The sequence below is a fragment of the Bactrocera oleae genome, chromosome 3 (genome assembly GCF_042242935.1).
Source record: "Bactrocera oleae isolate idBacOlea1 chromosome 3, idBacOlea1, whole genome shotgun sequence".
Classification (NCBI taxonomy): Eukaryota; Metazoa; Arthropoda; class Insecta; order Diptera; family Tephritidae; genus Bactrocera; species Bactrocera oleae.
In genome coordinates, this window is record NC_091537.1 from 51,982,487 (window position 1) to 51,997,638 (window position 15,152).

The window sequence follows — 15,152 nt, forward strand, 5'->3', positions numbered from 1 at the left end:
CCATTTTCACACCGTCAATAGAGATGCTAAAAACATTTGTTCCCAGTGAATTTTTTTTATTATGGCTTCAGTGGTATAGGATATGCACATTAAACTTATTAGGGGGCGGGACCACGCCCACTTTAAAAAAAGAATGTCAACTGCAGATGGCACTCCCTTATGTGATCCTGTATACCAAACAACAGTCTTGTATCTTGTTGTGGAGTTTAGTTATAGCAAGTTATTTGTTTTTGATTAATGGCGTTTTGTGGGCGTGGCAGTGGTCCGATTACGCCCATCTGCAACACTAACCGTCTTACGGTATCAAGAAACAGTGTAGCAAGTTTCATAAAGATATCTCAATTTTTAATCAATTTACAGCTGGCACAGACGGACAGACGGACGGATGGACAGACAGTCACCTGAATTTCAACTCGTCTCTTCATCATTTATATATACTTGTATATAATCCCATATCTAACTCGATTTGTTTTAGGTGAGACAAACAACCATTAGGTGAAAACTTTTATACTCTGTAGCAACAGGTTGCGAGAGTATAAAAAGTAATGTAGGGCTAAGTTCGGATGCAACATCCCAGTGCGCAGGTGAGGATCTGACGCCTTTCAAAACCTTGTAGCCATCATCGTGTTGAACTAAGTTTTGAACAAAGTTTTCGTTTAATAGATTTTGGGCCGTAACTCGGTTGCGACCTGAAAACTTTCTAAGGCAATTGGATGTACTATTCTTAATTTGTAGCAGTTCTAATTTTTTGTAATCATAGAACAACTTTGGAATGGTACACGCTCTTCTGTCAAAACGGCGAATTATTATCTTGCTATACGTTTCAGAGCATGTACGCTTCTGCCCAACGTATATTGTTCCAAATGACAACTCTTCTGAATTATTATCTTGAATTATGTTAATTGGTCTTTGTCCTTCACCTGGCGCTATAACTAAACGGTTATAGTCTAAGTTTTCTGCAGGAATATTGTCCAAAAGAGTTTCTTGACCGCCTGGATTTAGCTCTAAAGGTAAAAGACCCGTTGGAATATTATTACCTGAGTGATTATCATGAGAAGTTTATGCCGCATGAAAAGATTGAACCAATCGGGAATCCTCTGCAGATGCAACAAGCGGAACTTCTTCTTGGTCATTAAATTCTGAAATCCAGTTTTCATTAATATGTATATTGTGCTCACGATACAGAGGGGTGTTCACTAAGAACTGCAAAGCTTCCATAATATTTGCGGGGCGTATGGTATCGATCATGTAATCATGATTGTATTCCAAACGCATTCTTAAGTGAATTTGTATAACATGAGCCTCATCAAAGGACCTTTTTAGAGATGTCACAATATTGGTAACAGAAATTGGTATATTAACAACAGCACCTTTGAGCGAACTCTGACCTTGATATCCTAACGGACGGATTGTCATAAAAGGCAATCTAGGCATAATGAGATGTTCTTCAATTGGAGTTAAACCTTTCAAACAATCCGGTATTTCAGGAAAGTCTAGACCGTTAGATAAACATATTTTTGGAACGTTCTTTTTAACAATCGCATTTTTGCAAGAAGCACAAAAATTGTAATTTCCATCTTCCGAAGGAAATTTTTGCATTAAATAGAAGGCGGATGCAGCGTTCGGGAGACCTTGGACAACAGTTTCGAAATTCAATTTGCTAATTTGGTGTGAAAAGCATAATCCGCCGCAGCAAATACATATTTCAGTAGGGCCCTTATTTACATTTTGGAAATAAATGTTTTTAAAATCTGTTAAATTGCCACTATAATCATTTTCTATAACATCATTTTCTCTCGTTAATCGGATTCGTTGGGACCGTTTTCAATTTGCCTATTAACCGGATTATCTCTACAAAAGTGAACTTGACTTTATCTAAGACGTCTCTGATTTAAGATTTCTTCCCTCATACCCCTCCTACTAACCTGTCGACGTTGTGTTTTTCTATCACGCTCTTCTCTCCTTATTTCAGGATTTCTTCTTGCATGTTCTCTTTGCATTTGATCACGAATGCGCTCTAAATTGCTATACTCAGGATTTCTTGCGCGAAATTCTCTATGATCCCTAGTGTTCCTTCTTTGCTCATCATAACGTAAATCAGGATTTTCTCGGCAAGACCTACGACTTCGAGTATTTCTTATTTGCTCTTCAGAGCGAACTTGTGGATCTTGCCGTCTTGTTCTATGTACTTTTTTATACCTATATATTACATAGATATTCACTAGCATAATAATACAGATTATTTAGTTATATTTATAATTTAGAAATTAGTAATTTATTTCATTGTATTGCAATTAAGTGCTCGGAAAACCGCTCCGTAAATTGCTTTTGTCTAACGCTTTTTAAAACAGGGAGCTATAGTACCTATTTTTAAAGGTCTGCTCATGAAGGCTAAATTAACAATAACTTACATATAATTAAGTATGGTACACACATATGTAGAGCAGGTATGTAGATTTTCTTCTTTCTGTCTTAATATCTAAACCTTTCACAAGCTGCCAGCGGCGCTGAGTAAATCCCAAAAAGTACTTAAATGTAATTGTCTTGAGTTTACGCTCACCTCATGACCTTCATATTAAAATGTGTCGCAGAATTGAAATAATAGCTAATAGCATTTTAACCGATGGGGTCCCAGTTTATCTATTACCACATAAAAGGATCTTCAGCCCTTTTGATACTACACTACTATTATTTATCTCATGCGATTTTTTCGAGAAAGATATTTTTGCTCTATACAAAGTCCAGCACTCTAAGAAACTTTTTTACATTGTTGTCTGGTATATTTTGTTATAAGTTTAACATGATGGCTGGGAAAATACACTTATCCACTAATTATCACCAAATATTAGAAGAAATATTTGTATATAGAAATCTATATCTATCTCGATTAGTTTTAGGTGATGCAAACAACCGTTTGGTGAACAAAACTATACTCTGTTGCAACATGTTGCGAAAGTATTAAAATGTTGCGAAAATATTCAACATTTATTATTCGATTATTTTTTGGTATCTTATTAACTAATGCTATTGATCATAGATTTACTATTTTAGACAGATACTATTTTTTCTCCGAAATTTTAACTTTAACAAAAAGAAGCTATTTAACTCCAACATGGTATATGTGATATAAACTGAACCAAAGGGGTTAGATTTAATATGTGGGGTATATGAGGTTGCTGTTGTACGAAAGGAAAGGAAATCAGTATACTAGAGTTATAAGGTTTAAACAAAGGTCTAGACCAATTTCATTCATAAAGTCTCTATAATTTTTGGATTCGTCTTCAAGAGGCTCATGATACCATAATAGAAACTGGTGACTCAAATCTACCACAAAATTTTAAAATCTCTAATGCATGTTAATTTAATAAAATGCAGAAACAAACAAGTAATGAATTAAGTCGAAATTATCGACACAAAATATTTCCACAGACAGCTGGGACCCTATTCTGGTAAATATATGCACCGCAGCATTATCAGAAAGTCGTTACTTTTTTGAGGGCAATCGCTCTCATCTCGGAAAAAATGCCCAATGTGGCAACAAATGAAAGGCTTTCTAACTACCCAGTACGAAATCGCTGAAAGGGTAGCTAAAAAACTTATTAAAACAAAAATTTTTCGAAACGACCTAAAAAGAAGCTTCAATAGACCCCAAGCTAGTAGCAAAAACAAATTAAACAGAAGCTTTTACAAAATGCTATCGTATCACATCCGAACAGAATAAACACATGTACGTCATGCGAACTATGCACAAGAGGGCATAAACTACAATCTTGTGAGAAGTTTAAAAAACTAGAAGTTAACGAACGAAATAATTTTGTCAGATCAAAAAGATTTTTTACAAATCGCTTGTCATATGCGCATACTCATAAAAATTGCAAAAGCAAATCCCGAAAATCAAAATCCCGGAAATTGCCAAGAAGCATCATGCTGCTCAAAGGCCTTAAAAACAAAAACGCTACTCAGCGAAATTCAAAGTAGGGTATTACTACCCACAGCAGTCATCTCCATCGAACATCGAGGAAAACTCTACAAACTTAGAGCCTTAATAGACCAAGGATCACAACGATCCTTCATAGCGTCTAAGGCACAAAATGGGCTAAAACTCCCAACAAATCAATTAAATTTTGAAGTTACGGGAATGGGCGGAAGGGTAGTCCAAAACTCAAATAAAATCTGCCCTATTACCCTAATTTCGCCCCAAGCGGATAAGCGAATTGTAGCAGAAGCTATAGTCCTAGTGCAACTTACTAACATGCTTCCAAGCTAGCACATAAATAGCTAGCATTGGCAAAGTTTTTCACACCTAAAGCCAGCTGATCCCAACTGCAACACCCCCGCTCAAATAGATATTCTAATAGGCAAGGACCTTATGCCGCAGATAGTTCTTGAAGGTGTTGAAAAAATTTCAACCACCCTTCTAGCCCAAAATACTATTTTTGGTTGGATCCTAAGTGGACTAGTTTCGGAACCAGTTACCCCCATGATCACTCAAGTTGACACAAGTTCAAAAGAATACTTTAATTCACAATTGAGGAAATTTCGGAAGTTAGAAAAACTCCCCCCCCCCATATCAATTACAACCCCAAAAGATCAGTATTGTGAAGACTTCTACAGAGCTACAACTACTAGATCAAATAATGACCGATACGTCATACGACTACTACTAAATTCACAATGTTCCAACACTTCACGAATTGGCAGAAAAAACAAAGTCAGAGTCCCTTCTGACAAGATCAGGTTTCAAAACACAAATATGCAACTTTTCGACCCCGCAGGATGGCTCTTGCCAATAATGATACAAAAACGCTTCAAGACACATAACTCAACTACTTGCCAAATTATTCCGAACGCATTTAACATAACATATGTATAACAAAATTATTCTAAGAAAGTCGAAAAATCGACACCTCTCTTACTATGACGCCTCATAGTTGTCAAAATTTTTATAAATGCATTTAAAATTATTCAAAAATCAAGTTAAGGGATCACCATACTCCTAATGTGATACAGTGACGCACCTAGACTTACAAAAACCAAAGGTGGCACTTATCACATTTTTTAAGCGCTCCTATAATGCGTTGTCTGGTTTATTTGAATCAGTTATGAAAAGCTTCAAATCCTACTTCAAAAAATTAGATGGATATAACAGATATAAATATATCGTATTTACCACATTACTACCTCTAGGAAAAGTCGTTCTCAATTCTCGGCCAATCACTGTACTCTCGCAAGATCCCTCTTCAATGGTTTTAAAGGAGCACCCATTCTGGTCATATCCAAGCCAGGCGTGGAGTCGATGTCCTATAAGCCGAAATAAATAAATTGCAAAGAAGTGCCTCTAATACAGAAAAATCAAATAAACAAGCTACTTTAAGCACCAACTCCCATATCGAAATACATAACATCCATTTACAACAAATAAAAGTATCTTACACTTACAGCATGTATGCCGCAGCCTCGGCTGCTTCATCAGCAGTAAGCCGAAATACATGTAACAGTATATACGTTCAATACTAGGCAAAATATTCGCCTAGGGGGCCCAGGATGTTTAAATGAGTATAAACTCCTACGGCCAAGTACACCGCTTCACCCCCAAAATAATGGCACACCCTAGTATAACCCACTACAATACACCACCCTTATATACGGCTATACACCACCTCAGCAAACAAAAAGGATCGTCTCGGCAGCAGATATACCTCATTCGAAATAATAGTGATCCTTAGCGAAACTCGACATTCGATTATACCCGTTGATGCGACACGCGTTTACCTATCACGATCAGCCGAAAGAGAATCGCATTTTCACTTACATAAATATGTTTAATATTTAACGCGAGTGTAAGTGAATTATCAACAATTTAAATTCAGTGGTGGGTGTTTCCCACTAAATTGGGCACCCATTTAATCATTCTAACAAACGTAATTATGTTAATGGTTTGGCAATGAACATGAATGGAGCTGGTCTAGATCTTGGTCTCCTGGTTGACGTTTTGCGCATCAAATATTAAACTAGGTTTCTCTGGTTAAGTTTATGTTAAGTATACCTCATTTGAGGACGATTTCAATATAATTTTGCTAACGGGAAGTCAAATATATTTTTAAAACTAATTGAGTCTATACCTATAATATTATATAATACCAAATTTGATAGTAATTCATTCACGATTTCGCTGAATAACAAATGTTGAATTCTTTCGCATTATTTTTTAATATGAAGTTAAGTGGACACTTGAAGGTTTTTGCTTTGCTCATTTCAAATTGCAAAACCATAAAATGTTCAGTTACACCCGAACTTAGCTCTTCCTTACTTGTTTAATATACATTTTTGCAACATCTAAAGGTATTTCCCCATCTTTTGTACAAATGTAATAAATTTTATTTAGAAATAGTTTTATAAAAATTTATACTATAGTTAACTTTAAACATAATACTTATAAGTTACTTATAATATTTTAATTTTAGACATGCTAATGAACTATTTTTATAGGTGCGAAATTAATAATGGTGAATATGTCCCTGAAAGTACATTTGTGGAATATAACATAAATAATGAGTCTCGTAGCAGCGATATAGTCTTTTTAGTTGAAGCAAACGAGTGCAATACATTCAGCTTGGCGAATTCTATAGTTTCAGCCCTCGAGGAACAATTACACAGCCAGAGATTTATGAACACCAGGTAAAATCGTAATACGGTCTAAGTGAGCAGTTAAGAATATACACGTTTATTTTATTTCTTAGATATGCCGTCATTGCGTTTGGTTCGCAACTACCACCATTTGATTATCCCCGAACTATTTCAAAAGACAATGTTGTTTTTACTAACAGTACTTATATACTACGTCAATACCTAAAGCATAGTACAGTTTTCTCAAAAAGTTATGATGGATCTACTTCAAAGAGTGATATAATGCAAGCTATTTCCACAGCTTCCAGATTAAATTTCCGAACAGGAGTTTCAAAAACCTTTATAATAATATCTTGTAGCCGATGTGACATTAAACAAATGCGATATGATTATTCATCCATATTACAATATATGATCGACGAAGGAGTTAGTTTACATATCATCACCAACGCTGATTTTAACATTCACAAACCACGTAAAATACGTCACTTTTATGGTTTTGACAAGCAGTTTATATATTCGAATCGCAGCCCTGAAGGTAGTAGCGAAATACGTCATACGCTCCATGTTTCAAATAGCAGCTTCGGGATATGTGCACAATTAGCTTTAGATACTGAGGGATCTGTTTTCAGCGTTAAACAGAAAAGTCCAATTAAACGATTAACAACTATTTTTGCTAAGCGAGTGGTGCAAAGTTCTGTATCAAACGGTAATCAAACTTGCGAATGCACTGGCCATAACACTGGTTCGACTTATATGGTATGCACAATACAGAAACCATCTAATAAAAGATCAAATAATGAACAAAATGTAAGTCTTATTTATAATTCATCTGAATTCAAACATAATGGAAGTTTAACATATTCTTACAGGATTACGATTTCTCCGATTGGGACTGGCAATTTGAAGATGACATTGTGAAGTAAATTTTTTTTACAAATAATTCCACAATCAAATTGGGACATAATTATTTTAAAAACGCACGTAAATTTATATTTTATTCATGCTGTTTTCATAATAATATGCATTAATCAATAATAAAAGATTACCTGTACAATCACAGTTGAAATATAATGCTTTCTAAATTACAAAAATCGCGCAGAACTCGTTCTTATTACGTTTTTTTTTTTAATTTTTTGAGTACCAGGTGCTCACAACTGTTAAGTACTCTTCTCACAGTGGAAACACTGGCACTGGAACCACTTTCCGCCTTTATTTTTGCCACAGAGTCACTCGAATTGGAAGCTATTTTCAAAATATACCGCCTTTCTGATTTATGATTGCCTGTCTTTCATATTTTTTCCATATGACGTTGGGTTCCGTAAAAAATTGTAGACGACATTTGCACAATCAAGCCGGGGAAATATCTTCAGGTGTTGATAAAATCATTATTAAACAAGGAAAAATCTTAACTTCGGCTGAACCGATCTTACCAATTTCTTCGGGGATTGTACCGTTGCCAATAATCTCTTTAAAATTTTATGAAGACATATCGTCAAATATAAAAGTTTTCCATAAAAATTGATCTATCAGCTTGTGTGACAGCTAACACATACATATATTGTATTGTTATCCGTTCATAACAATTTCTTTGGAGATTGTACCGTTGCCTTGGATAAGGTTAGGTTAGGTGAGGAAGTCGATCCTAAGAGGATCTCAGTTGGACAGCTTAGAACGCAGGTCGGTTTTGGTACCTAAAACTTCTATAAAGCTAGATCATCAAACCCCAACAAATCGACAAAGCGCTTGAGCCTATAACAAATTTGTTGAGACGGCTAATATCCATTTCGGCTAAGTCTTCTGGTCCGCCGAAGGTCTGATTACCAAGATGTTTCAGTCTCAGTATTGCAAAAGCCGGGCAGTGGAGGAGAAAGTGCCTGGATGTTTCCACCTCCCCTCCTCGATATAACTCTGACAACTAGTATCGTGTAAGATTTTAAGCCATACTGCATAAATGCCCATTGTACAGTATACAGTGAGAACTCCTACGATAGCGGCGATATGAACTTTGATGGGATAGTAGTTCACTAGATCTTTTGCGTTCCACTCAAGGCCAGAAGGAGCTTACGATGTGAGCGGGGTAAAGGTGCCCCCCGTGATATCTCATCTGCTTTGCAGTTACCAGCGATTCCGCTGTTACCAGGCACCCAAACAAGCCTGATGTTGAAGTAGCTAGAGGTATTTCTAGTGAAGACAGACACTCCTTAACTAGCTTTGAATGCACGGTTCGCGCGATCAGCGGAGGCCGCCTTTGAGTGCTGGAGAGTCATTTTAAGGATCTTTCTTTTCCAAACTCTTCTTAAGCAGGGGCAGTGGGTCATCCGCCTTTGCTTCTGTTTGCATTATCGAAAGAACCATCCTCTAGAAGCCCCTTTATGATACTGAGAGGAGCGAGGAGCTCTTTGTTTAGGAGTATCAGCGCATGCCGATGTGGCTCCTCGGTGCTCTCCAGCCGAATCACCCTCCAGTCTTGGGTCGGAAAAGATGGATTACAATAGCGAATCATCTCTCAAATTTTGGCCGAGGTAGAGGGTTTGACCGGAAGCCAGAACGAGCCCGAGGGCCCATCGGGAGATTCGATTAGGCCACCGCCTCAAACCTTACTCCTTTCCACACTTCCTCTATCCTAGCTACCGCCTCCTTATAAAGAAATGTCGACCGTTCGTCGTAACATTTTATCAGCTTGTGCATTCCAAGGTGCCACTCGGCACTTTCACATCTAAGTAAAGGACCAGGGTTTCCCCTGACCACCTTCATAAGGAACAGCGCATATAGCAGCCCCTATCCGCTACCTCCGGAGATGGCTCCATCTCTTCTGCTATGGTCGTACACACCAAGCTTTACTGATTTGGCAAGTTTAGCCATTTCGCTAAACATCGGTGCGACACCGACCCATGGCTTTTCACCGCCATGAACGACGGAAAAGAGGGGCCGAATGACCCTCACACTTCGATTAAACGGCAGAGGTCGCCAGAGGGAGAATCCCCAAGTGACGGTAAGCCAAGCGCAACCGGAATTGTCTAAACCCTTACGGGGGACGATTTCGTCTCCTATGGTGAGGGTGTCCCTCCCAAGGAACCGTCCAAATTAGCTGAGGTTGGTTTCAACCTGTTTTCTTCTTCGTCCATCAGCCATTTTTGCAGGGTGTCATCTGTGCATACTCAGGTGACAAAATACTACGCCCACAGGCCCAGGGTTCAACCGATCCATCTAATAATCTAAGCTATGTCTGTATCAAGCAAAGGTCAAAAATCTGTAGGAGTCTAAAAGGCCAGGAAGGCGTGGAGGCGAACCTGCTCTACATTCCATAATAATAATCTAATCCATCCTTTGGATAATAATCTATTCCAAATTTCATGAAGATATCTTTAAGTAATGGTGCCCATTTACAGTTACTGGTATACCATTTTCTTCCAAGAAATATAGTCTGACAATGCATTCAATACATAAGAAGTATAGCCTGACTCAGACTGTGCGAAGTTCCGTCTCTGGATATGATTCACTCCATATACGGCAATTTTACATGTTTACATTTCAACATATCAAGTTATTGTCTTCTTCGGCCATTTCAATAAATTTTTGGCAAAATTCCAGGCGCGCCGGTAAATCTAGAGAGTTTAACCGGCTTGTTATTTGAACTTTGGACGGCAACAGGTTTAAGTCATCATGAATTATCCGTTGTTATGACCGTCTGCTAACTTCAAGTTGCGCCGATAAGTTTCGAGTCAATATTCAGGCTATATTGGGAGCAGATAAAGGACCGGGCTTGTTGCATTCAAACTTGAGATTGCTCAGGTATACTCAAGAACATATTTTCAAGCAATTTTGTAAATAAATGAGTCACACAATGGCCGACTTATTCGGCATAAGGTTTGCTAGAATAACAAAAATTATTGTTTCGTATGGAGTAGTATATGGCAGTCGAAGTAGGTTCATATTGGTTTTATAATGCACTTATATAGAGAATCTTGTGTTCAAGATCTAGTGTTAAATTAGGACGAATAATCCAGTGCATTTGAGCGGATTTCAGCTTAATGGCCGCTAATTTGGCTTCGATATGACGGGACCATGTTAGACGCCGGTCTAGATGGACACCTAGGTATCTGAAATGATTTTCGATAGGGACAGCATTGATATTTATTTTTATTTGTGGGTAATCTTGTCTTTTCATCCTTGTTGACGTGTATAAATGCGGTGTCATTTGCATCTGTTGATGTGTATGTATTAGGAGTAGTGGGCATGTATGATGTATAAATTAAATATAGGAAAGGGCCTAATATGCATCCTTGGGGACACCTGCAGAGATTTCTTTTGTTGATGATAGTTCGTCCTTCAATCTGACTTTTTTGAATACTTATAAAAAAAGGTTATCTCAACGCAATCACTCCCTGTTCGCATACTAAAGGAGACGGTGTAAATGTATATAAAAAAATCGGTGAAAAAAACGAGGTGACTCGCGCGCCAAAAGGAAGTCCGCCGATGTTGGATGCTCGACACATGTAATAGTGAGAGGCAGAGCGAAGTTACAGCGTTCCGGTGGAAGTGCTGCTATAATCTGCCATCGCATCTTCTGCTTATTCATAGTGCAGATCTTGCACATGAAAATGCATTTCTTGACGTTCGTTATACGGCAGACTGGAATTGGCAAGCCGACCATTCGCACGAAGTACTAGATATTTCGCGTCTATGAATGGATTTAGTACTGAGAGTGAGCTTCTTTTATCAATCGGCTTCGAATCTCTTAGTAATGATATTTCTCGGCTGAAGTAATGCGTTTGAGAAGCTGCGATAAGAGCGACCTTTGCTTTTTGTACGTCTAGGTGCGCATGTTTAAATGCATTCGCACCATGAATAATAGTTTGGCTTGTAGTAGCGCTCGTATATAGTGGCGCAATAGGCCTTTTCAGAGGCGTCACAGAAACCGAGAAGGTCGACTTTGTGCTCTGGGGTATAGTTTCCCCATCATGGGTTTTGTATATGTGAGATATCAGATTGCACGCAAACTGGGATCACTTTTCTAAACGAAGTGGTTTGACTTGTTCGTCCCAGTAGGTTCCATCTAGCCATAATTTTTGTATTAGGATTTTGGCTTGTATCATAATTGGCGAAAGCCATGCTGCGGGGTCGAAAAGTTTTGCCACAGAGGATACAATTTGTCGCTTTGTTTGGCGAATAATGCAGATATCATTATCTGGTTTGAGCTCGCCTTTTTTAAGTAGGTTTTTTCAATACTTTGAAACTGCTGTATTGCAGAGGTGCGAGAGTGATCTAAGGCGACTGTGTTGGGAAATTGTTGTTTTAGAAGTAGTTGTACGACGTACCGACCATTATCTTATGTAGTAGTTGTGGCTTTGTAAAAGTCTTCACAATACTGATCTTCTGGGGTTGTAATTGAAATGGGGGGGAATTTCTCTAATACTATGTTCGCACCGAATTAAAATCCTCTTGAAAACACAATTTGTGGATTGTGGAACCAAAGTCGTTCTGATCGACATTGTGTGTTTTCGATGAGTTTGCATTGGCAGTTCACATTTCTTTTTGTTTACATTTGTTATGTACCCTACAAGAACAGTGACGGTCATCTGATGGATAATATGATAGTCAAAGCTGACCATAAATCCGTCATAGCTGAAAATTGTCAGTTATGACTGAAACGCTACCAGAAGTGAAAAATTCTTTTGCGCAGTAGATAATATAATTTTTATTTCTTTACCAAATTTATAACTTTTAATCAAAATTACTTATAATAATATACTTAAATATAAAAAGGAATGCAACAAAAAATATAATAAAATATGAAAATATAAAAATAAATTTTCACTTGATGCCATCTTCTTCTCTCAATAGCTCTGCATACGTCTTTCTCCAATCAGTGGATAGTTCTGAATTTAAAAATGCAAATGTAAATTAACAGTACTGACATATCAAATGTGAGTGTATTGGTGAACCCATCAGCAGTTTCTTGTATGGTACGTTTAGGCCAATTATGGAATGTAAGCAAATTGTCAACTGACATTTAGGGCTGGCAAAATATGTCTTCTAATAATATCGATTTAACTAGAGCAGTCACCGATTATAATGAGTGCAATGTAAGTTTTCAAGGGGTTTTCAGCGAAAACTGTGTTTTCGTTTGACAGATTTTGTATGGATGAAAACACAAGTTTTCGCGTGAAAACCTCTTTTGTCTATGAAAATACGAATTATGTGTCGGTGCGAACATAGTATAGTTCCCAAAATGTTCTCAATTGTGTAATGAGGAATTCGTTTGAGATTTCCTCATCTTTAGTAGTCATGGTGGTAACTGGTTCCGTAACTAATTCACTTAGGATACAACCCGGTTGGCTGAAATCCCCCACTGGACCCTCCCGGAGGGTGCCGACTGGTAATAGATACCACAGATAGAAGACGTAACCGGGGACGAGCTGGTAATAGTCCGCCCCTGCCGTAGACGTGAGGAATCTAGCTAAGGTGTATTCGTTGTTCCTAAATAGCACAGAATACAGATAAGGAGCCTTACCACGGTCGGGGGTACTATAAAGGGCTGGATCAAGGTGTCATGCATGAATGGAGCTTACGGATACCTGACGCCCTCCGTAATATGATAGCCAAGCGGACACACTTTCCCCACACTCGGGGGACCAATTATGAACCAAAATATAATATAACTAAAATAAATGAAAACAAAACCAAAAATAGGAGGGAGCCCGGATCTCCACAAAAACAGGCCCCCGGAGAGATCTAGTTGCTCCCAAAAAAGACGGTATGTGGGGCGAGCTCGGCAATATTCAGCAAGAGGACAGAAGCGAAGGTTGGTCCCGAAGATAAGGCAAGCACAAGAAAAGGGGCAGAAGCTAAAGCTGGCCCCAAGAAACAAGAAAGCAGTAGCGCCGAGGTAGCCATACCCAAAGCCTGTAGCCAAAACACGGCAGCAAAACAGGGGGAGGAGGGAGATTCCAAAGGGGCTGCTGCTGGAAGTGCATCTGTCATAGAGTGACCTGCATTTAACATTCAGGACCCGGCAAAAGCAAAGTATGCGGAGAGACGACGCGCAGCATACCTACTAAGGTTAGTAGAGTTAAAATTGCCAACGAAAGAGGAGCTAATGAAGGAGCTCCACGCATCGTCTTGCCAATTTCAAGCTGGAGCCGCCATTAAAGGCAGCCAAGAAACAGAGGTCAGCTAAGAGGCTAAGCCGTTAGCCAAGAGGCCAAAGACAAAGGGCGTAACGCCCGCAAAATCATTTGCTGAAGTGGCCTGGAACAGAATTGTCACTGACGTTCTTGACGAGGGAGATACCGAAGAAAGAATCCTTAGAGCCCAATGGAAATGAGTGCACGCTGCGCTGACAAATGTGGCGTTGGAAGTGCTACTTAGAAATCCGGGTCCGCCACCGTCATGCACAGATGCCGGCTGGTACCAGGGCCAGATCAAAATGATTGCTTGCGATGACAAGAGAGCGGTCGCTCTGCTATAGCCAAGGTGGGAGATTTATACCCCGGGTCAAAATTGGTAGCAGTGGACTTAGAGGACAAACCCTCCAGACCAAGGCCAAGGGTATGTATTTCGGCTACACCATGACAACCGGATCAAATTATGCAGCTCATAAGAGCCTGCAACCCGAGCCTGCCCAAGGAAGGGTGCAAGTACGTCAAGATATTTGAAGGCACCGTAGCAGAATCTGGCGTGGAGATCAAAAGGGCCACGATGCAGATTTTGCGGTTACTAACAAAATAATCCATAGAACCGCTGGCGAAAAGTAGCGGGGAGATAAATTACAGATTCACGATAGTGAGGATAACACCCTACAAGTCGGACGCCGATGCTGTAGACCATCTAACATCGGAGAGCGAGATATGCGAAGGAGAGGAAAATCCTATGGAGTCCTCGAGCGACGTGCAAAGAATAGAGCCAGGTGAGTGTTCTTTCGAGTCTGAGCTTGCTGCCAGACTTTCAAAATTGTATACTGAGAGAGAGCTTTTAAGCGACTCAGGAAGACGCAGATACAACATTAGTTAATGCGTCTTCTACAAATTAATCTTCATCACAGCAAACTAGCTTCAGCAGCCCTAATTAACCTAATTAACTCTGATGGTAAAAGAGGTGGTACGGGATAGCGAGGAATCCAAGTGCATGACTATATTTGGGTGCGACTCAAACGCGCATCACACAGTCTGGGGCAGCACAGATGTCAATGGCAGAGGTGAGTGTCTCTTTAATTACCACTCTTATAAACATGGTGTCAGAAAGCAACGTACGCTGGGCAATAAATAGCTTGAAATCCTTCAAGTCGCCGGGACCAGACGGTCTATTCCCGGCTCAATTACAGCAACCGCAGAATTACATAATGGATTGGCTAATTACCATTCTTAAGGGAGCAATTAAACTATATTCCTTCGCTTTGGAGGGAAGTCAAGGTAATATACATACCAAAGGTAGGCAAAAGCTCGCATACAAGTCCAAGGACTTCAGACCAATTAGCCTCTCCTTCTAAAAACGCTAGAAAGACTAATAGAATTACATATAAA

General features: G+C 39.0%; 1 protein-coding gene across 2 annotated transcripts in view; it reads left to right on the forward strand.

Moving 5' to 3' along the window:
- The window catches only part of Apoltp (Apolipoprotein lipid transfer particle), a 327,278-nt gene extending 319,557 nt beyond the window's left edge, over nucleotides 1–7,721 (forward strand). For both annotated transcript variants that reach the window (XM_070106619.1, XM_070106620.1), the window contains 3 exons: nucleotides 6,490–6,678; nucleotides 6,741–7,437; nucleotides 7,500–7,721. In XM_070106619.1, the coding sequence (XP_069962720.1) occupies nucleotides 6,490–6,678; nucleotides 6,741–7,437; nucleotides 7,500–7,553 (940 nt within the window). In that variant the 3' untranslated portion in view covers nucleotides 7,554–7,721. The remainder of the gene's footprint in view (nucleotides 1–6,489; nucleotides 6,679–6,740; nucleotides 7,438–7,499) is intronic.
- The last annotated feature ends 7,431 nt before the right edge of the window (nucleotides 7,722–15,152 follow it).